We start from the raw sequence: 23,996 nt of genomic DNA, 5'->3' as shown, positions 1-23,996 counted from the left end.
GAAACCAGAAGACAATTCGAAAAGGCAGCTCCGATCTCGCAAATATTTTCTTTCATCACTTTAAAATTGAGAAACAACTATCGCCTGTCGCCAATACATCCCGTCTAAGCCAACCAAATATGGTATCTTGGAGAGAAAATTGTGCTTCGATTGGTGAGATATCGACGCAATGTAACCAACATACTTGGTAATGTTTCCAACCATGATTCAATAATAGAAAGTTTTGTAATAAAACAGTCTTCTCGCTCCCACACATAAAATCGGCTCCTTTACTTGTGCGGAATGTTGCTCACTCTACAGTTTCTAGTTATACTAGTAGTAAAACCAAAAATTCTTCATACTAAATATTCGTTGGCATCACCTTCGTTTGTGTAATTTTCTGGAACAAGTCTAGAATAGCGACAGTTTAGCTATAAAATAACCATGAGTGCCGATTGATAGAACTTTTTGCGCTGATTTCAAGGATACCAAATTTATTTGGCGCAGGTAAAAAACAAAGAAGATATAAGAGGTTTATTTGCTTTGTTTATTTATATTTTTTATTATCATTTAATTCTGTAAACCCAAGAGTAGATCATGATAAAATATTTATATCGAATTAAAGATAATAGCTTGTACTTTCTAAATAATATAAATTTCCTCGCCATTAATCATGCAGTTTTTTCCAAAAAAAGTTATTTCATGAAAAAATAACATTTGTTCGTTTCTTAGGTTTGGTTTAAATATATAAAAACCAATTTCATTATGTATATCAGCTGAAAGATTAATTGATTATTTTTATGGTGACGTTATTAGTTTTTTAATCGGTTAAGTGGTTCATAAGATATTAATATTAAAAAAAAAATCAAAAAATTTAACTTTAACCTTCTAAAACGTCTTTATATTTCACTTGCGCTAAACAATTTTAGCATGGTTGAAATGAGCGTAAAAAGTTCTATTAATCTGCATTTTTCGTTTTTGCATAGCAGAACGGTCGGTATTCTAGATTTGTTCCAGGAAATGACGAATAACTTAAATTAAAAATCTATATCTTTACGTATTGTTTAGTATTTCCATTAAAAAACCAAATATATTGCAAATTCACATTGAATTAATAATACACATTTTACTTCTAATTGTATACTTTGCGCACTTTTTTAGTACTTTTCTACTACCGTTTTCGCCAAAGGCGATCACATTCTTCTCCTTTCTCCTACTTCCAAAATACAAATCTAGATAAAGAAGTATCAGCTTTTAGCTGTCACAAATTACATAACCTTGTGTTATTGAATCATGGTTTCCAAAATTTTTTTGCTGTATGCATCAAAAAACTTATCAAATTTTATTTTAAAATAATATTTAATAAAAAAAAATATAAAACATTTCTCTCATTTCCTAGTCCTGTTCCCATAGATTGAGTGCTTATATACGTAGTCACCCGGGTGACTAATACTACAACAAAGGGTTACAAATGAATTTTCAGGTAAACCTGTATGGACAGGTATGAGCTAAAAACTTGAGATATGGCTTAAAGTTAACTTAATTAAAATCGTAGTAAAGTCACGAAATTCCAACATCCTGTCTAAATTAAAACATAAAGATATTTGCAAACCAAAAGTGAAAAGTCACCCGGGTGACTAATACTCAAACGGAGGGTTAATTAAGCTTGCATGGTATGGCCTCCAAATTAAAGAAGCATATTCTAACTTAGAACGAACAAAAGATGTGAATAACAATTTAAGTGTATAAGGGTCAGAGAACATTGAACTCTGACGCCTGACAAAACCAAGAACAGCGTAAGATTTAGAAATGATGTGGCTGATATGACTATTAAAAGAGAAATTAGAGCTGAAAATAACACCAAGGTCTTTGATTTCTTGAACTTTTTGAAGTTTATTTTGAGAGATAGCATAAGACGTCGAAACAATACTGCGACTTTTGGAAAAAGTAGCTTGAAAGAATTTTTTAATATTTAGAGAAAGGCAGAGACAGCAACTGTGTAAGTTATTGATCTCGGACTGAAGTCTAAGCGCATCATACGAGTTTTTAATCACTTCTTTCTTGAGGAACCCCCGATGAGGCTATGAAAAAATTCGAAGAACAACCATTAACAGAGACCACGCAGCGCCTATTCGACAAATAGGATTTGAGCCATTGTAAAAATACTGAGAGGAAACCCAAAGAGGCTAGTTTACTGACCAACAACCTATGTGAAACACTATCAAATGCTTTAGCATGATCAGTGTAAATGCAGTCGACTTGGAAACCGTCCGAGAGAGCTACAATACAATACTCAGTAAAGACGCCGAGATTTGTAACCGTAGATCGGTTGGGGACGAAACCATGTTGATTGGGTGAGACTAGACTTTTTGCTGCGAAATACATTTTCTCCTTGGCGATGGCTTCAAATAGTTTGGAAATTATTGAAAGTTTCGATATGGGTATGCAATTACAGACATCACATAATAAACGCTTACATCTGCCCAGCCCTCTAAATAATGACTCATCCTCGGTCAGGTCCGCGCGGTAGGCTCCTTCCCTAATGTTCTGCTTAAGTACCAGTTTTTTTTTGTTTCATACGTACATTTCTAACTTTCCCTATGGCGTCGTTACGGACGGCCTAAAGAAGAGCTACGACTGCACGTTATCGGCTTAGCCGATTAGCTTTGTGTTGTGCATTGGGTTAAAAAAAAGAAGAGTACCGACAGATGTCCATCGGAATATCTGACTTATCGTCTGATGCAATCATCTCTATTAAGCCAAGTGGTAACTAAGATATTCAGAAAAGAGGGCATCTGGGGGTGAGTTCAATTTCCCTTTAACGTCTGCTTTCCATAATTTATAGCTTTCTTTAAAGCAGTATTGTGGCCTTTATATATTAAGTTTAGACCGTCTGGTCTTACTCCTTCATCCCACCAGTATACCAGATTTCTAGAGGTTTTCCTAGAACCTCTTGGATTTAGTTGTAACACAGGCTGATCACAACTTTTTCCTTACAGTTCTCGCTAAGAATTCGGCAGGCCTCTCTAGTATGGTGCCGGTTTACCACGTTTCAACGTAAATTTAGCCGCCGAATATTTTCTGTTTCCAACTTAGATATTTACGTTACTAATTTTGAAGGCGAAGGCCATGAGGTTTCAGGGATGCCTAGCACAAAAACTTTGAGGTCTTCTACTTAGGTCTACTTAGGCCTGAGGTCTACTTAGAAGTTAGGACGCAAACGCCAGATCAATATTGATCTTCTAGTATCGAAGATATAATGTTCCGCCGTATTGAATAATTCCAACTCATTCATCAATGGCCAAACTGGAGAAAGGTTGCGGAACCAAGTTGCCCGTTGCCGAATTGCAGTCCAACACATCTGATGGCAGCCTTAATCCTCCATTTCTAACCACTCGATTACGGTGGCCAATTTTCCTTCCTTAATTATCTAACGCTAATTTGCGCCAAATAATTTGATTTTAGAAAATCTTTGCTTTTCTGCGTATACCTAAAAATTAACGCTTCACTGCTTTCTCGACACTTTCCAGTGAGTTTTTCCACACATTTTAAATAAATTTGCAAACGTACACAAAAATATTAAGTATCCACCGTCTTCCTGTGGGGCAAAACATATACTTATATGTATGTACGCGCGTACGTTTTTGCTTCGATATTGCAACACATACTCGTAATTGCTTTTCAAACAGCTGTCACGGCCGTCAATCGTAAGCAAGACTAAAGACAAAACGATGCAAGAATTTGCATATTTTTTGCAACTTTTGTAAATATGCATACATACATAGTCGTATATACATACATATGTTCGAATGTGCTCGTGAGTGATTTTTGCTCACGTTCACGCACGCTCACGAAGCCTCGTTTTTTTGTCACGGACGTTTTTTTCAAATTGAAATTTTATTTACATACAGTGGTGGAAAAATAAATACGGACGGGTCATTTCATTAAGTTTAGCCTATTTTTTTTTTGTTTAGTACTTGTTATTTTTTTTGAAGTATAGCACATCATCTAAAAAGCCATATAATTTCGTCGTTCAAACTTTGTGTAAAAATTATAAAAACTCTACAAAGTTACATCGAAATTTTCAACTTTTAAATCAGATTTTTGAGAGTTTTCTTGATGAAAAAGTTGAAAATTTAGATGCAATTTCGCAGACTTTTTATAGTTCTTCTTAGCTGCCGATTCAAAAATGCCTTATCTTAGCACATTTTTAATATATTTTCAGCAGAGATAGAGCGTTCTTCAACCAAATTCTGAGATAGGGTGTTTTCAATAAAATTCTGAAATAGGGCGTTATTCAATCAAATACTGAAGTAGGGCGTTCTTGAAATGTTTTCTAAGATAGGTAGTTTTTGAACTGGCTGCCGAGATAGGTCCTTCTTCCACTCAGGTGTCTATATGCACAGTTGTGCTTAAGTTGTTGGGCAGAGCGTATGAGTAACCCCGTAAAATTTTGAGTCTCAAAGTATAGGTTGTATGTATGTATGTATGTTCTTTTTGCAAACTTTGAGGCGTTTGGAAGAAATTACTGCTGTCGAGAAGTGTCTGGCAATGCTTAAAATTGCTTTTAAAATATTAATATTTAATATTCTTTAAAGTATACAAATGTACACACATACATATGTACACATGTACGAAAAAGATTAAATAAGAAGCTTTATGTCGCATTACCCGAGTGTTTTTCGTTTAACCGGCATCAACATACACAGGTTCCCGGAAATTACCCGATTTACCCGGGTATCATCAGCCCTAGTACATAGTCTCTCTCTTATGTACAAACATTAATTTAACTAGAAAACGACCGAGCATCACACAATGATGCCAAAGACGAACAAAACCGAAATTCGGCGCATTTTAATTTTATTCGCCCCAACCAAATCAAACAAATGTTTTCTAGCAATAAAACGACAATGTTTATTTCTTGCGAATTCAGATTATGCTTTCAAAACTCATCAGCATACCAAAAGGATATACATACATACATACATATGTAAATATTATGATCTCTTGCACTTTACCGGACTAATACCCAGTTTCACCTATCAAATTTAAAATTTATCAGACTGTTACAGTGAAAGTCCATAACGTCCATTGCGTCACCGTCACCGTCACCGTCACCGGCAGTTGTCAAAAAATCTGATTCGGTGTATTTGTATGAAGTAAGTTACATGAAGAAGCTGACGGTGACGGTGCCGCACAAATTAGCTCAACTCTCAATTGTGCTTATGCGATTGCGTCAAATGCCAACTATTCAGTGTTTTGTTTACATGTTTGAACGTAAATTTTTGTGAAAATTTTAATATTTATGGAAAAACGAAAGGTTAAAAATAATGGAGGAAAATCTAAATAATAGAAGAAGCGAAAAAGTAAAATGCAAATTTTACAAAAAATATCAGCGAATTTATGATTTTTCGGGCGCAATGTCAACCGGCATTGTGTAACTTGACGCATAAGCATGGTTGACGGTGATGGTGACGGTGGCGGTGACTCTGTCGCAATGGATGGTATGTACTTTCACTTTTAGAATTTAAAATGACAAACTTTCCGAACAAAATTGTGTCATTTTAAGTTTTAACAGACTGACAGACAATTTCACGAAAGCAATTTAAGTGAAAAATGATTCTAATTTTTTGACTTTTATATGGTAATTGACAGAAAATACAAAATCATTTTCCATTTAAATTTCTGGTGAAATAGGCTATGATAAATTTAAAATTGATTTTTGCAACCGGGCATAAAGGCTGTTAGGTGGTGTGATATACATTCCAGTTAAGTTGTTTTAATTTATTTAAAGAATAGTCCATTTGTACTGATAGTGCTCTCCAAATTCTGTACTTACAATTAACATCCCTTGCTTTTATATATAAAATCCATGGCATTAGTACTACATACATATGTATACGAGGCTGAGAAAATATTTTGATTTTAGGTGGATAAAAACTAAGCTCTGCTGTTCTACATGGCTCCATTAAATTAATAGCCGAACATTGTCTTACACTGTTTAAAAAATTTCATAAAATATTAATTTTATTCTCATTTAATTATTATTACCTATAAAATATAAGGCGGTTAAAAAACACTGTAAAATATATTAACTCTGCCCTGACTACATTTTTTAATAAATTTGCATGTAATTTGTTAGAAAAGACTTCCTCGAAAATTATAACCAATACAAAAGTTTTATTAGATATAATTTTCGAATAAGTATTTTGTAACAAATTACTTGAAAATTTATTAAAAAAAATGCAGTCAGGGCAGAGTTAAGATATTTTACAGAGTTTTTTAACCGCCTTATATTATTATAGATAATAATAATCAAATTAGTATATAATTAAACTTTTATGAAATGTATTAAACAGTGTAAGCCAATGTTCGACCATTAATTTACCGTAGCCAGAGCCGAACGAAACTTTTGTACACGACCATGGACGGTTTCAGGTATTATGTTTTCAAAATAGCCGGCACATCAAAACTTCGCTTTACGCAAGCAAACGTCAGAGTATCAATAAATGCATATGTGTTGGGTGGAGCAGTTACGCTTTCAATAATTTTTCTTCATTTTTTGTTTGTCAACAATGGTAACTTAAAATTCTGCCGGAAGTGCCAATAAAGTCAATGGAAGTCTGTTGCACAAAAATTAGAATCCAAAATCGATATAAATTATAAATAGCAACGAAAAAGTCCCAATGAGAAATCGAAGCAGGGAGTTACCGGTGAAGTGTGCGTTAGAGTGGTTCATAAAAACACTCTTTTTGGAAATTCATAAACGCTACATCAGAATATTGTTATTTGTGATAAAAAAAAAAAAACACGTATTTTTTTATTTTGAAAAACAAAGTTTTCTTAGAGGTCGCGCTGGTCGGTTTTTTATAAAAACGCTGATGTTCTCAATTTTTTTATTTTCTTGACATGTTAAAATGCAGCTAAAAATGTGGTTTTTACATATAATTACTCTGGTATTATTGGGGAACTTTCCCTTAATTACACACCTGTCTTGGACAATTAGAATGGGTCTAGTTCCCGAAAATATGCTATCGAAAAGACACTAGTAAAATTAAAACGTTTATGCTGAACGATTTACGTATTGTCATGGGTTGGAACTTGTTACCAGGGGGCTTCTAGGGTTGCTAATTAGGAATCTGAAGTCAGTTTTTCGAATTTCAAAATAGCGAATTTAGCAAAAACAAATAACTTATTAGATTTAGGTTTGGCTCACAATATATGTACAAACAATAGTTCAACAAAAAAGTCGTACAAACTACAAAAAAAAAACATTTTTAAAACATACACGAAATGGCAATCTTCTTTTTGGTATTTCTCTTATACGCGGCATTGCACGCCAAGCGACGATATACTAAAACGTATGAAGGCTGGCCAAAAGGCAGCTTTGCTGCAATTGCTTTAACCGCCTCATAGAAGTAAATGTTTTATTTGAAAACGTCTAGTAGGCTTATAACAAAGAGGTATGTCCCGTTCTAAATGAGTTCAACTAAACCGCTTCAGGTTATTTTAACGAAAATTTGCATTTGTATTCAAAAAAACTAGCAAAAATTTAAGATATTTGAAATAAAATAAAAATCATTTTCTGTTTCCATATTTACATATAACATATCGCTAGCTTAGGGTAAAAAGTTGCTTAGTCTATTTTCACAAATTTTACAGGAAAGGAAAAAAACTGCGTATAGTAATTTTCTTCAAGTACATATTTCGAAAAACTTTAAACAAAAAAATTGTGCGTGCTTAAGGCAAAGCAAAACTTCATACGAATCGGAAGGATTTGCCTCTTTTGAAAATTTGCAAAAAAAAAAGTTAAAAAAAGTAACTTGTTATTTTTCGAAACTTTGCATTTTTAATTTTTCTTGCTTCCTATATAGAAATACGAGTTTTCAAAAAAAGCGCTCCTACCAACTTTTCACTCTAATCGCTAATCTCAATCAAAGCTCGTTTTTAATCACTCCTTGTACACAGTCAAATCTCAGATTATTAGCTATCAAAATTGTTGTTTTTGTTGTTCTCACATCTCAAGGAAAAATTAGTTTTCTTCTCTGTGCCACTCTGATCACTTTTTTCTGCTACATATATTAAGCACTTTAAATATATTTTAACTTAATATTTTATTAAAAATATTTTTACAAACCTCTTTTCATTGTTGACTTTTACATATCACATTTCTCCTGTTCTTCGCAGAAATAATTGATAAAACTAGGTTGGAAACCGAAAATTTATCGGTTAACTCTGAGATTATTAACCGAATTCCAAATATTTTTTTGTTTTTTTTTATGTTTGTTACCGCATACCTTTGGACCACGTCAACCGATTTCAACCGACAATTCTTTTTGCATCGGAAAGCTAGTGTCTCAGAGGTGGTCCCATACTAATCCGGTTTAGATCCGATCATTGGATCATGAGATATATATATATATATATTTTTTTTTTTTATATGAGAATTGAACCTTATGTACGCAAGTATGAAAAAACTCGTAACTTCCACAGTTTTGGTGTTTCCATTCTCACATTTTTACAGCTTACTCCATAAAGTTTGACAACTATTGAGGTTAAAAAAAAATAAAAATCAAACATGGTAAAGTTAATAAAAAATAAAAAAATTAGATTTTTTAATGCATCAATTTTTTTATTTTAATCTATCTCACACTCTCATGGAAGCCGAGGTAATTACGCACATTTTGATACCTTAACTGATTTTCTCGGACAAATAGTTTATTAACTGCAAACAAATAAAAAAAGATACTTCTCCGTTAGTTCAAAATTTTGGGAATTTTTTTTTTGAGATTTTCGAATATCATGACGAAATAAAAAAATAGGTGTCTTCTTTTTTTCGATAAAGAATGTAAAAATATATAATTCACCCCAAAACAAATATTGATGTGTAAATATTGTATGGAATAACCCATATCTATATACCAGGGTTGTTGCGAATATTCACATTCGCCACCGCGGAGCTTCCGCGTTAATTTTATAATCAATGCGGAGATTTTGCGAATGCGAATGTGTTATGAAAAAAACTAGTTAATACAAAATTGCCCGCAAAACACTGTCCATTAGCGGGGGCCGAAAATCCGCTTTTTTAGAATTTTGATTGGTGATAACATAAATATGGTTCCTTTATGCTCTAAATACAATCTGTGTGAAAGATGACAATTTTTGGTCAATATCTTAGGCTCGCCGAAGTCCTTCAAAGTTCAAGTACAAAAAAAATTTCTTGGCTTACTTCGATTCTATACAAAAAATGTCAATATACCAAATTACACATGTAGGACTAATACTTTCGAAGATACTTGCAATTTTAGTAAAAAAAATTTATTAATTAATGTATTGATTAATTTTTATTTTTTGAGCAGATTGAACTGTAATGGACTTGGGCGAGCCTAAGATAATAATAATAATAATAGATTGGCGCTTACACATATGTTAGTGTTTGGCCGCGCTTCTCCTCCGATTTGTGGCGTGCGCCTTGATGTTGTCACACAAAGCGGAGGGACCTACAGTTTTACGCCGACTCCGAACGGCGATTGTATTTTTTTTGTATGAGAAGCTGTTTTTCATGGCAGAAATACACTCCGTGGTTTGCCATTGTCTGCCGAGGGACGACCGCTGTTAAGAAAAAACCTTTTTCTATATTTTTTTGCGATGTGGCTTTGACTAGGCTTTGAACCCAGGAGTTGCGGAGTGGAAGCGCGCACTGCTTACCACTACACCACAGCGGCCGCTTAAGAAGGTGCAGCTCAGTGTGTATATCAAATTTGGTCGAGATCGGTCTAGTAGTTTTTGAGATACGCATATATGATATAAGAGGGCGGTGCCACGCCCATTTTCCTTAAATTTTATGAAAAATAAATTTTTTGCTTAAGAGCCATTGTATATATAAATTTTAAGTAAATATTCGCGTAGTAATTCTGCGTACTTGCTATTAATATCGTAGGTTGTGATTGCGTATTGTTGCACATTAACTGCTTCTACGGCTCGGCTTTTTAACTACGTTTGGGCGTCTTTGATTGTTGAGTTGCGCATATCCACTACGATGTTAAATTTGCTTAAAAAATCGGCCCCTAGTATATTAGTATAAAGTCGTTTATTCGATTTGCGGTCGTAAATTAAAAGTCTATTGTTCAACATTGTGCTATATTGGCTGTTGCAGCGTGGGTTGGAGGATATATCAACGAATGTAGCTGCGGGCGCTGTTGACTTACGCAGTTTTTTGCTGTTTTGAAATTGCATGGTGTTTCGCATTTTTATGCTTTATCTCCGAAACGTCTGTGGTACCAACAATTTTTTTGCGGCATACCTTCTGATGAGTGACCTGTCTCACCAGTACGGCTATGTGAGCGAGGCCTGCTGCTCCGGCGTCGCCTGTTGCTCAATTTGATTCTGGCGAGTGCTCGCTCAATGCGCGACATTCCAGTTTCCATTGAGGAATTGCCATTTAGCTTGGTTGTTGGGGTAGTTTGCTCTTGTTCGCTACGAACTGTAACGGCGTTTGTCGAATTGGCTCGTACAACATCCATTATTTCGTCGGCGATTGATTCCAGCTCCTCCAAAGTAATGTCGGTATTCGCTTTGTCGATACCAGTTATCACTGCTCTTGCGGATACAGGAAGTTTCTGTAACCAACAGTCTTTAATTAATTGTTTGTCGGTAGTCACACCTGTGCGTTGTAGTTGCGTGAGCATGTGGCTTGACTTTCTGTCACCTAGCTGGATACCCGATATTAGCTGCTCGAGGCGCGTGATTGGCGATACTGAAAATTTATTTAAAATCGCTTGGCGTAATGTTTCGTACTTGTCCTTGTTTGGTGGGTTTCGTACTATGTTGTATGCTTGCCCGTGCAGCCGTTCATTCATGTACATCACGGCTATGTTAAACTTTGTACTGTCTCGTCCTTCCTGGTTCAATTTCCCGAGAGGTTTATTCGAAACAAAGCTTCTAGTCGGGTGAACGATGATTCGATTCCTTGTAGCGAAAATGCGTTGAGTTGTGGGATTTGTACGCGATCGGAAAAGCTGTTAACGTCAGCGTTGTCAGTGGTTTGGGTACCTGATGTGGTTGATGTATCTTTATTGTCAGGGACGGCACCATCCAGGTTTTCTTGGGTATTTGGCATTTCACGAAAAAGGAAATGGGAAGATGGTTTGTAATATGTAGGACCACCGCGAGCAGTAGGCTGTTCGCGGATAATGCGACGTCGTAGCCGTAAATAGGTGATGCAGTCGACACCAGTAGGGCCGTGTCTTGTCAGTGGTGGCGGGCTGCGTTGAAAGCGCGTTTAATTGATAGCACAAAGATAGACTTGCTGATAGGATAGGTTGTGTGACACGTTGTAAGGCTGTGGTTGTCCCAACCTACTCACTTGCAAGCGCAGATTAGTGGATGTAACCAGATTTAGTTCCAGTACCAGCACAGGGAGTACGTTTTTTTTGCCAAGTTGCGGTTATGTGATTCCCTACCATGTACTTCTGTTGCGAATGTTGTTCTGCTATCGGGGTCACCAGTTTGTAGGGGTTCTTATATTGTATTAACAATATTTATTAGAAAGGTATATTAACGTTTAAGTTACAAATAAATGTCTAAAATGTATGATTTAATTCAAGTGCCTTTTATAAGTTGAAATTTCTGCACACCAGTCCATCCGGGTCCACGGTCACCAGAAGAGAGAGCGAAGCGAACAAACGATAGGCGCAAGGTTGCATTTTAGCTTGTGATAAAATAGCGCCTTTGGCGTTGCCACAAACCCCTTGGCCACACTGCTCAAAAATCTGCACTCCGGTACATACACACATACATATATGTAAATTCAAGGCCGTATTTTTCCTTGAATTTTTATGTAATTACATTGGGTAAGATATCAATTTATTCGAAAATAAACGTTCTTTTAGACAAATACCACATATTCGGCAATTTTCATAGAAATTTTTGAAATTATCGATGATCAAAATTCAAAAAATTAACAAATAGGGGTTCATTAAAATTGCCCGATGAAAATCCCAACAAGCTAAGCCTAACAATATATTGTTATACATGGTTTAAAAGGCCTATAAATACTCTTTTCGAAACTTGTTCGATCGGATGGAAAATAGTTAAACTATTAATAAATAAGTGCATCAAGTACGAAAATAATGCTTTGTTTGGTATAAAAATGGAGGGTTCAGGAACTATACGGGACCTATTTTCATGCTGTACTCGACCATACCTACAACCTACACTAGGTTTTGTTTCGGGTGTATTTAATGACCTTATTGTAGCATCGTGTTATTAATGGTTATATTGATACCGAAAACGATGTAAGTTTGAAGTTTCATTTTAACAAAACGTGTATCAAACCAATAGTGATACTTTTTTTGAGTGTATTATGTTTCCAGGGAAGCCAATTTGTAGGAAATTCCACGATTTGCGGGGAAACGGGGCATGGACCGCGTTTTGCGGGGAATTTTGTATTAACTATTTTTTTTTTTCAATTTGGTTTGCTGGTCTCAATTTGATATTGTTAAGGGTAAAACTTGTGTTTTTCTTCATCAAATTAGTAACCAAAATACAAATCTAATATTTTTTAATACACTTTTTATATTAGGCGTGATTTATTTAATGAGAAATGTAAGCTATTACTTTATTTTGTATAGAAGACTTAGCCAACATACTATATCTATGTATGTACATGGGATTTCTGTGGACTAATGATACTTTCGCATTTTGAAGTTGCCACCAACTCTATTATATAGATTCAAGGACGATTCACCATAGGCCCAGATCATTGTTGCCAGAAGAACTTCTTCACGGATATAACTCTTTCAAAACCAAACGTGAACGTGAATTGTTGGTAAAACCGTTGGACCAAATATTAAAAAAAGATAATAATTTTGGGCGGACCGAAGTCCGCCGGGTCTGCTAGTAATAACATAAAAACCGATTTGGTTTTTATTAACTCGTAACTTCAATTCCAGTCCTGCTTAAATACAAAAATTTAAAACTATAGGTTTGTCTCTACGGCAAGGCATTGGTGTTATTGAAGAGATTAAAAAGCATTAACTCAAATGGAGAATAACGAATATTTGAAAACAATTAAATTCTGTCTTGTAACGAAAGTAAGGATTCATATCTTAGTGTAGTGTAATCCTCATTACTTTTTAATAATAGTAAAAAAGTGGCAACTAAATCGATGCATTAACACCACTGGAATAAAAGTGTCGAGTTCCGTCCAATCCCTGAAATAAACTGAATAAAAAGAAACATTAAACTGTATTTACATTTTTGTTGTTTTTCGAGCATATTTGGGAGCAGGGTTGTTGCGAATATGCGCATTCGCATTCGCAACCGCGGAACTTCCGCATAAATTTTTACATTCGCATTCGCTTTCGCATTCGCAATAATCAATGCGGAGCTTTTGCGAATGCGAATATTGTGCAAGTGCACCGATAAAACGTTTATCTGGAAAACAAAAAATTTTTGCCAACATTTTTTGCCTGTGGAGGGAGATACTACGTTAAGACTGTCCACCTACGTCCCCCTTCTGTCGTAATTTAAAGTCAAAGAGTAAGGTAATAGTAGGTATTTCCAGCGGAAATGTTCAACGGCTGGCCATAAAGAGAGTCGACTATTTGCGCGTTAAAAGATTACCTTTAATTAGGTAAGAATTATGTTACTGTCGAATATTATTTGTCAAAGGTCTGTTGAAAAACTGGATGCATCGCTAGTTTTTTTCTACGTTTTCTTAGGAAAGTGTAATTTTTTTTCTCATAAAACTTATTATGCTTAAGTTCCGTGTTTCCTTTTATTAGTCTAAGCTCTACCATTTCCACATTAGTGGAATTGATTTCCACATGAGTGGAACTGATTTCATTGTCACATATGAAAAATATGAATTTAAAAGCAAAAAAGCTTTTGACTGCCGTAGCCGAGTAGATAGAGATGTCGACTATAATTCCGTGTGTCGCAGGTTCAAATGCCGGTACATGGAGTATTTAATTGTTAGGTTAGAAACAAATTTATTAATATACAAAATTTATATATTTCACATGAAATTTCAATTTGTCAATAGCATTTTCAATCTTGATAATTTATCAAGAAAAGAGCTTTTGATTTCTGTGCTAGAATACCAATTCTTGATAAATAATAAAAAATTTACAAATTATTTTGTTGCTGTTAGTATTTATTTACGACCCGTTAGGAATCAGGCTGTAACCCGAAAAGGCAGCAAAATTAATCTTTCTTAAATACAATTTGCCATTTTTTTAATGTAAATACTAAATAAAAAAACAGTTTTAAAAATTACTAACTTTTCCATTTTTTATTTACCTAAATCACCTAATGCACTCACCAAAATTATTTCTTAAAAATATTTGACATCCGTATTCGCATCCGCGGATGTCTAAAATTCCACATTCGCAACATCCCTATTTGGAAGCATATTTACTAATGTTTTAATGTTTATCTAAGCGCTTAAAATTACTTTTTTCCTGCTTATTTTCTTCGACCCTGCTCATCACACATCACTTTAACTGAAACATACCTTTTTAGTTTTTCCAGAATACAAAGGAAGGCAACAAATTCAAATTTTGTGTGCGTGGCATGCATAAACAAAGAAAGTTGTAGGTAGGAGGTTAAATTGTTTTGAAGTTGCATTTATAAAGGGTACAAAGTTTTGTTTTAGAGGCTTGCATTAATCAAGGAATTGCACGAATTGAGGGTTGCGTTTACCGTATATGCACTGTATATATTTTTCATCGGAAATTAAGTTAAGGCTCAACCTACGAAAAACGCGTTTTTATACTTTAGGTCCCGATTTTGAGGGTGGATTCATAATTCTAAGTATGCATATTTTTTGTGCATCATTAGATCTGTAACTCTATCAATCACACAGTGTTATTATCGCGACGAAATCCTGGACGGTGGTACTGGGGGGGAACGGTACATGACGGTAGAAGGTTTAGTTTGGGTTAAAGTCTCACACTGATGGGGTTAAGCTTTCGATGCTTCTTCCTCGTAAAAAAAAACCTGTGCAGTAAAAATTTATCTTATTACATTAAACGAGCAATTCTTGTATATATATATATATATATATATATATATCCATAGGGTTCTCGGAAACGGCTCTAACGATTTTGATGAAATTTTGTACACAGATAATGTTTTGGATTTTAATGTCATCTGTGTAGGCATTATCTCCGAGAAGACTCGTATAAGGTTGCCACCTATTCGAAATTAATTACAAATTAATTAAAACATCATAATATGGGTATCAAATGGAAGGTATTTTAAAGATACCTAATTCAAAAATATTTTTAAGGGGGTTGCCACCTATTTTGAATCGCATCTTTATTTAATTTTTTGTTCAGAAAAAAAAGTAAAATATTACTATTCATGGGCACCAAGAGAAGATTCTTAAACAATGCTTTCCCTATATACAAAATGTTATCCCCTAGGAAAAGTGTAAGGTTGCCACTTATTTTCGATTCTTCACAATTTATCTAAGACATCGCAATATGGATATCAGGTATTGTTGAGAACTTTGGTCAGAATATATTTTCGATCAAGGTTGCTTCTATGTAATACAAATTTGTATTTTGTTAATTTCAATCAGCATTTTTTGTAAGTATACACAGTACATATACGCTTAAGACTTGTACTATTGATTCCAGCGTATTTCGGAATGGGGTTGCCACCTAAATTTTAGAGTAAGAAATTTACTTACTAGATATCGAAGTCCATTTTTTTTTCAATTCCAAAATATTTTTTTAAAGCTATCCAAATTTTGAAAATTTTAAAAAGTATATGCACTCCGGGCAAAGCTCGGTCAACCTGGTACTTTATTTAAATCGACGAATAGTTTTATATCAACTTTCGGGAACTTCTATTTATGTGTTTGTACAACATACCTCTATGGGCTACAATAATTTTAAGCTATAATAAACAACTTTTTAGTAATAATTATTGTTTTTGGGAAAAAAGTTTGTATAGGCCAAGCCTCCCCTTTCGTTCTGGCTACGCCCATGTTTCCATACAAAATAAGCTAATAGCTTAAATTTCTCGTCAAGTAAAACACGCCTAATAAAAAACAGAGTATTGAAAAATATTTGATTTGTATTTTGGTTATTAATTTGATGAAGAAAAATACAAGTTTTACCCTTAACAATATCAAATTGAGACCAGTATAGTCTTTTTGGTTATATATGGTTTCAATATAACAACGAAAAATATTTCAATGTAACAACGAAAACTATCATTGCGTACTTTGTCGTTTATTTTGTGGAACTGAAAATGTAGTAACTCAATGAACGCGCATTAAAGAGCGTAGTGAAAGAAAGTAATTAATTCCACATTTTTTTGCGAACTTCTTAAGAAAAACATAAAAGATATTTAATTCAAAGTGTGTATGTAAGTACTTACAGATGTACATATTATACATTCTATATATGCACTCACAAAGTTCAATGATTTACCTCCATATAGTGGCAAAAGTTAAAACTTTCCCCTTTTGCTGACTAATAACTTAGAGGCGAACAAAGGATAAAAGACAGCACAACAACAAAAGAAGAGTGCTAAATTTGTGTGGGAACTTTTACTAAAGCACGGGCCATCGCAATTTTATGCAAAGGCGCGATTGTGTTGCAAATTATTTTGCGAAACATTTACACCCCAAGGACTACGATACCAGCCAGAAAAGTTTCCAAATAAGAAAAAACAAAAAATTTAAGCGCGATGTGCATATTGTATGTGTATATTATTGCAAGCGTATTCCAAAAGTGCATCGTAAATTTCATAGCATTCCCGACGACATGATTCACGATTTAACCAGCAACTGCCTTCTACGAAGTGACACTCAAACAAATGCGTTCCATTGCACCCAGCGATGCCGTCCCGGAGCCATACGGTGTACAGCGATTAAAGTGGGACCATCCGATGAATGTCATACATATCTGCATACATAGTGTACCTGAGGCATTCCTTTTTAAGTCGGACGGACCTCGTAAAAAAAAAAATATGGCACGTCTCCGATTTGTTTAAAATTTGTATGGGTTCTATACGTGAAATAAGCTAACACATACTCGAGTATTTTTTTCGCCTTTTTTCGGAGATATGTATGTTACACGTTTGGATTTTTGCATGATTTTCACGAATCATGTACTTGTGCAAATCGTTATGTCTCCGGTTTTACTCATCGTAGAGACTTCGTCTTAACGTAATTTTAAAGCTAAAGAAACCAGCATGATTGTCCCAAAGTTATCAAAGCTAAAAACAGTTGAACTTTTTGAAGTTGATTTACATAGTGAAAACTATTAAATTAAGGATATAGAATCATACCGTCGTAATCCTTGTTTAATTCTCTATAAAAACCATGTATACAAAAAGAGGGGGTTTCAATAACTATTTTTAAAATATTTTGTTTTATGTGACGAGATTTTTTATTTTGTGAGAGACTTCATTTTTTCGCCATTTGTTTTCCAAAACCTATGATGAGATAGGCTGACTTCCATAACGTATCAATACAATGTTTGGATACTGTTATACTGCGGTATTCAAACTGTTTGTATATGCAGAGTTGCGACACATTGCAACCATATACACTGCATAATTTAAATATTCAATACAGCAGTGAACACATTTTCCATTTTTTAAAACGCCAATGGTAACCAATAAGAAACGAAGCAACAATTTTGTTTATGATGCGCTGATTGTTCTAGCGATGCGCTTCGATAACTTTTCGGATGTGTTTTGGAGAAGTATTCATTGTCAATATTTTGAAGTATTAAACAACAACGCGATTTCTTAGCCTGTTAAAATTTTAACACTGTTATATTAAAATTGAATGGGCTATAAAACTGCATGCATAATTTTCTAAAAAACTCTGAGTAAAAAGTTTACAATTTTGATAAAAATTCATTAAATTTTCCTTAATTTTATACTCAGTTTGAAGTTTGATTTATGTATGTGGTTTTGTTTATAGCATGAACCATAATTTTGTACAAAAATACCAAACAAAATTATAGCTTGCAAAGCATTGTGAATATTTAAAAAGCACAGGCGTACGCAGATATAATGAGGGATCGTACATACTTTGCAAGATGTCAAAAATCGTGTTTTTGCAAAAATGTAAACTTTTTGCGGATTCTGATAGACAACCTATTTAGTAAAATTACTTTTTTTGGAGGACTTTTCTTTAAGGCAACATACCCCTAGAAATGGGCGTGGCAATTTTATAGCTAAAGTTACCAAAACGGAGATTTTATTGCAGATTTCTGCCGAAATCTACATTGAGATCTAAACTTTTGAACTTTGGTCCTAAAATTGCCGCGCCCATGTCTGGTTGGTGGTTGGGGAGCAAAAGCTATTAACAAAGGGATATACTTACGGACACCATCCGTCCTTTATTTCAAAGGACAGTCCTTTATTTTAACTCCCTGTCCTTTATAATTTTTTTTTTTTAAATAAAGGACGCCTTTTGTCCTTTATTTCTTAAACTCTCCTTTAAATCGGCTCTGCATTTTCAGAGGTAAATTTTTAAACGCAGAATAAGTAAAATAAAAATGTCCCTTATAAAATATAATCAAAACTTTCACCTCACTTAAGGGTTTCTATTTAATCGGTAATTTTTATGCAATCTATAAAGCACAGGGAAAGTTGTGCCCAAGATCGTGTTGCACGCTGAGTTTCCAGTTCCACTAAAAGAGAACAATGAACCCCCTCCTGCACAGTGGTTCAAAACTGGGATTCATTCACTAAATTTGATTATTTTTTATTTTTTTTTATGAAAGCCTACAATATTTGCAAGAGACCAGTTGAACCTGATTTCTGAATTTTTTGATTATATTAAATTTTTTAGTGCAAAATGCAGAAAAAGAAGCAATTTTGAAGTAAATGTATTCTCCTGTTCCAGCTAACAAATGTTACATAACAAAAACTAGTTGAAAACAATTGTATGGTTCTCCCAAAACAAAAAAATACACAAAAAAAAAGTGAAATGTTATTAAAAATATTCACCAAAATAAATATTTTTTTTTGGTTTTTAATAGAAATTGGTTGAAAAATGAAGGCTCCGGTGGATTATGAACATTGAATTCTAATTTTGAACCACTGTGTGCTGGCTTCGTCGTGCAGTATGAATTATGGTAAACGCATTTTGGTAGCAAAGGATGGCGAAGTCCTTGAAAAGGATTTGGCTTAATTTTTCACTACAGCAGGGGACCTTAAACAATTAAATAATATAATTAACTGGTAAATATTTGATTTAAATTACGATATGAGTAAGGTACTGTTATCATACAAGTTGTATGTATGTATGTAAATATCTCAAATCATTTTGAAAAAAGCCCTTTATTTTACGTTGATTAATATGGTCACTGTAGATATACTGCCCAAATACGAAATTAAATTTTGGTTTTGTTAACTCTAGTTCTAAAACTGCGGAGTGCAATGGGGTATAGTCGTTGTGCTGGGTATGCAGTTACAGTTGCACGGCTATACTCAATCCCGACTCGTGCGTCCTCGATCGCACACTCTGGGAAACGTGAGCAGCCCATGTGCAAGACGCGGTAGCCAACCCGATTGGAGCATTGGGTCACGGCAGAAAGAGAGAGAGCTTCGGTGGGGCCACTCCGACTTATTCGGTTTAAGGGCTCACTGAAGTCTGGAGAGTCTGCTCACCTGGAGGTGCGGCTGCAAGCGGGCGTCTGTCTTGGAGCAAGCGGCCCAAAATGTGTATCCGGTTGAAAAACCATCCACCCCAGCAATGGTTGTGCGCTGGATTTGGGACCCGCCACGTAAAAAATATATCCAATGAAAAAACTAAAAAAGCTTCGGAAAACTGCATCCCCATGCGTTGAAGAACCCCGCAAACGGAACAAGGACTACGAATTACGGATATGCCCATGGAATGTCCGGACCCTCTATGGCGAAGGTGCCTCTATCCAACTGCTGGATGTCATCACAAAATACCATCACCGCAGTTCAGGAAATGCGATGGGCGGAGCATGTCTGCAAAAACTTTGCAGCATGCGACATCAGATTTGTCGTTGGACGGAGACCCCGACACCTTGTCTCCCGGTTCACGCCCATCAGTGAGCGAATCGCCACAATCCGCATAAGGGCAAAATTTATTAACATCAGGATAATTTGTGTGCACGCCCGACGGAAGAGAAGGACGATGGGACTAAGGAGCTTTTCTATGAGCATCTAGGAGAAGCGTATGAGCGCTGCCCCCACCACTATATTAAAATTGTGCTTGGAGACTTTAACGCCAGGGTGGGCAAAGAAGGCATATTTGGTCCAACAGTCGGAAAATGCAGCCTTCACGACAACACCTCCGTCAACGGAGAGAGGCTGATCGATTTCGCCGCGGCACGGAACATGGTAGTCAGTAGTACCAGACACCAGCATCGTAACATCCACAAAGCAACTTGGGTGTCCCCAGATCAAAGAACAAATAACCAAATTAATCATGTTGCGATAGATGGAAGATACGCTTCGAGCGTTCTTGACGTGCGCTCTATCCGAGGTGCCAGCATCGACTCGGATCACTACCTTGTTCCAGCTAAGGTCCGCATACGCCTCTGTGCAATAAAAAACGTGCGTCAGGCAACGCGGCGAAAGTTCGACATCGCAAAACTGCAGTCGAAACGGACAGGCGGAAAATTTAGCAACCGACTCTCAATCCTGTTTAATCAAGCAACTCCTCATCGCCTGGATATAAATGAGCAGTGGGACTCCATCTCCCAATCTCTTCGTACCGCTGCGGAAGAGGTTGTTGGTTACTACCAGTCGCGCAAAAACACCTGGTATGACGAAGAGTACCACGCTGCTGCTGCATAAAAATACCCTGCAGGCAATGGTGACACGCGCGACAATTGAGCGATACCGGGAGAAAAGGAGGGAAGAGAGACGCCTTTTCAAGAGAAAGAAAAGAGAAGCAGAAAGGTGTGAGTGCAAAGAGCTTGAAATGCTGAAAGCGGCCGAAAATTCTATCAGAAAATAAGGCAGCAATCAAATGGTTTTAAGACCGGGGCTAGCTCCCGCTAAGATGAAGATGGAAATCTGGTAATAGATGTCCAGAGTATACTTGAGATATGGAGGGAACACTTTTAAACGCTCTTTAATGGCGTCACAGGTGGGACGTTTGATGAAGGAGAACCCGAACCAATGTATAGGGACGTCCCTCAACTCGACCAAGACGAGCTGAGAACAGCAATAAAGCAGCTTAAGACAAACAAGGCCCTCGGAGCCGACGGTATACGGGCTGAGCTGTTTAAAGCCAGTGGCGTATGTACCAACTTTTAAGCAGAATTTGGTCTTATGAAGACATGCCCGAAGACTGGAATCTCAGTGTGCTTTGCCCAATCCACAAGGCGCCGTTTGCGCCAATTATCGCGGAATAACCCTTCTTAATATTGCATACAAGGTCCTGTCTACGATACTATGTCACGAACCAGCTGATTGGACCTTATCAGTGTGGCTTCAGATCTGATAAATCCACCATTGACCAGATTTTCACAGTACGTCAAATTCTGGAGAAGACACTGGATAAGCAAATCGACACACACCATCTTTATCTCGATTTCAAAGCCACATTTGATAGCACAAAGAGGAGCTCCCTGTACGACGCCATGCCCAAATTGGGATCCCCGCAAAACTAATACGGCTATGTAGAGTGACGTTGAGCACAACCTTCAACTCCATCCAAAGTGGGAAGGACCTCTCCCCGCCGTTTGAGACCAAACGAGGTTTTAGACTAGGCGATTCACTCTCGTGCGACTTTTTCAATCTGATGCTGGAAAGCGTAATAAGAGCGGCCAATCTGAATCGCAGCGGTACAATATATATCAAAAGAACGATGCTGCTGGCGTATGCAAATATATCAATATAGTAGGTCTGAAACAAAGGGACGTAAGCGCAGAATTTTCCAGTTAAGAAAAAGAAGCTAAAGAGGCTGGTCTAGCGGTGAACGAGGGCAAGACAAAATACCTCCTGGGTACACGTCACTGTTGGCAGATATAACTTTGAAGTAGTGAAACACTTTGTCTACCTAGGATCCAGCATAAACACCATCAACAACGTCAGCCTGGAGATCCAGCGAATAATAACTCTTGCCAACAGGTGCTACTTTGGACTCGGTAGGCAATTTAAAAGCAGAGCCCTCTCTCGACGAAGGAAAATGACGCATTACAATTCTCTCATCATGCCCGTCCTTTTATATGCGCAGAAACTTGGACGATGTCGAACAAAGATGAGAAGGCTTTAGGGGCTTTCGAGAGAACTATTCTACGCAAGATCTACGGCCCTGTTTTCGTAGACGAAGGGTGTCGGAGAAGATGGAATGACGAACTGTATGAACTTTTTAACGACATGGACATAGTTAAGCGCATAAAAATACAGCGATCGCGCTGGTTTGGACATGTTGTACGCATGATGACGACGCTGCGGTGAAAAGATCCTTCAACTCCGCACCCATGGGTGGACAACGAAAGCAAGGGCGCCTACGAACGCAATGGAATTACCAAGTGCAGAAGGACCTGTCTGCGCTCGGGATAACCAACTGGCGCAAACTCGCACATGAGAGAAGCAATTGGAGAAGCTTTATGGTCTCGGCCCAAATGGTCAAACGGTTGATGTGCCAAATAAGAAGACGAAGAAAAGGTTATAAAATTGGCACGGCCATTTCTAGTGGTTTGTGGCCTTAAAGAAAAATTTTGCTATACAAACTATATTTCACTGTGTGCATGCGAACCAGTCGTGCAGTTGAATAAAGCAATCGCTGCCTTCTCAATCAGAGCATGCATGTATAGGTACCCGGATCCGACGCGAATACGTCCGCCGGGCGGATGCTGCCCAGGGCTGCTTTAGGACAATCATGAGCATCTTATATACAGAAATATTAAGCCCGTTTGTTTAGCTTTAAAATGACGTTAAGGTGAAGCAGGTGAGCAGAACCGGAGATAAAACGATTTGTAGAATAACATGATTACTCAGAAACACGAAAAAATCCAATCTTTGATAAATCCTATTTCCGAAGAAAAAAAATCCTCGAATATGTGTTAGCTTATTTCACGTATAGATCCCATAAAGGAAATTTGAAACGAATCGGAGACATGATACCAAGTTTGGTGTGCGATAAGAAAAATAATGCCTCACCTATAAACATGCACGCCGTTATTACCTAAGCGCTACCTGCCATGGCCCAGCCAGGCACCAGTCGTTATCCTTTTTTCTACGTATTATCCTCAACATAAGGAGCAAACGCGTAAAAGCTACCAGCATACAAGCACTCAAGCATATGTAGTACATATGTATGTATGTACACACCAGCGATTACTTATGCAGCGCACTCGTATAATACATGTGCCGCGATTTATTGTTTTCTGTTTTAATGAAGCCGCTACTTTGATTTGCGAACTCCGGCAGCAAATACCAGGGGCGGGTGTGTGTCTTCCCCACCAATAGTAGATTGTTATAAAATGCATGCCTCTGCATATGCATAAGAAATTTATATACATAGATACATCCCTGCAGCAATAAGGCGTCCAATTTTCCGTAAAGGACTAGTACTTCACTGGTTAAAATTTGGACATTTGCTTGCATCGAAAATGTCAGCCTTCGACCAGACCCCAAGGAGTCGGTCTAGAGATAGACAAAAAGTACAGTTTGGCAGTGACATGGTGGTGTTGTCTTGCAATTCAATAAACAAAAAATTAAAGAACACCACCCTGTAAATGTCCCATTCGCTTCGTCTGGCCTTGATTCAAAGTGTACATTTGAACACTCATTTACACGTGTGGCTGTAGCTCAGTGCGCAGAGATGCTTGCCACTATTTGTTAGCTTTCAGGAGGGTCCGGGTTCAAATGCCGTTAGAAGCAACATGGTTGTAAAATGATAAAATATTTTTTTTCCGAAATATGAAAAAGCATCTGTGAAGTGCAGAACGTAATCGTGTTCCAAAGAAAAAAATCTCCAAAATTGGTCTAGTCCAGGACTATCTTACAGTCACTGTTGAGTGGACCGGTCCTTATCTAATGACACG

The 23,996-nt window shown here is 36.4% G+C and overlaps 2 protein-coding genes across 4 annotated transcripts in view; both read right to left on the bottom strand.

The window, feature by feature from the left end:
* Positions 1-23,996, bottom strand: part of LOC118734032 (glutamine-dependent NAD(+) synthetase) — a 400,175-nt gene that overhangs the window by 24,313 nt on the left and 351,866 nt on the right. The window lies entirely within an intron of this gene.
* On the bottom strand, positions 10,230-10,844 carry LOC118754604. The gene has a single exon (XM_036489496.1). The coding sequence runs from the start codon at positions 10,842-10,844 to the stop codon at positions 10,230-10,232; it is 615 nt and encodes a 204-aa protein (XP_036345389.1).

This window comes from Rhagoletis pomonella, unplaced genomic scaffold (genome assembly GCF_013731165.1).
Source record: "Rhagoletis pomonella isolate Grant_MI unplaced genomic scaffold, Rhpom_1.0 Rhpom_scaffold_00002, whole genome shotgun sequence".
NCBI classification, from domain to species: domain Eukaryota; kingdom Metazoa; phylum Arthropoda; class Insecta; order Diptera; family Tephritidae; genus Rhagoletis; species Rhagoletis pomonella.
The sequence above is the reverse complement of the archived record's forward strand: the minus strand, read 5'-3'. Positions and strand labels throughout refer to the sequence as shown.

What these genes read in the sequence shown, in the direction of transcription:
- LOC118754604 (XM_036489496.1), bottom strand. Translation starts at nt 10,844, where the DNA reads ATGTACATGAATGAACGGCTGCACGGGCAAGCATACAACATAGTACGA.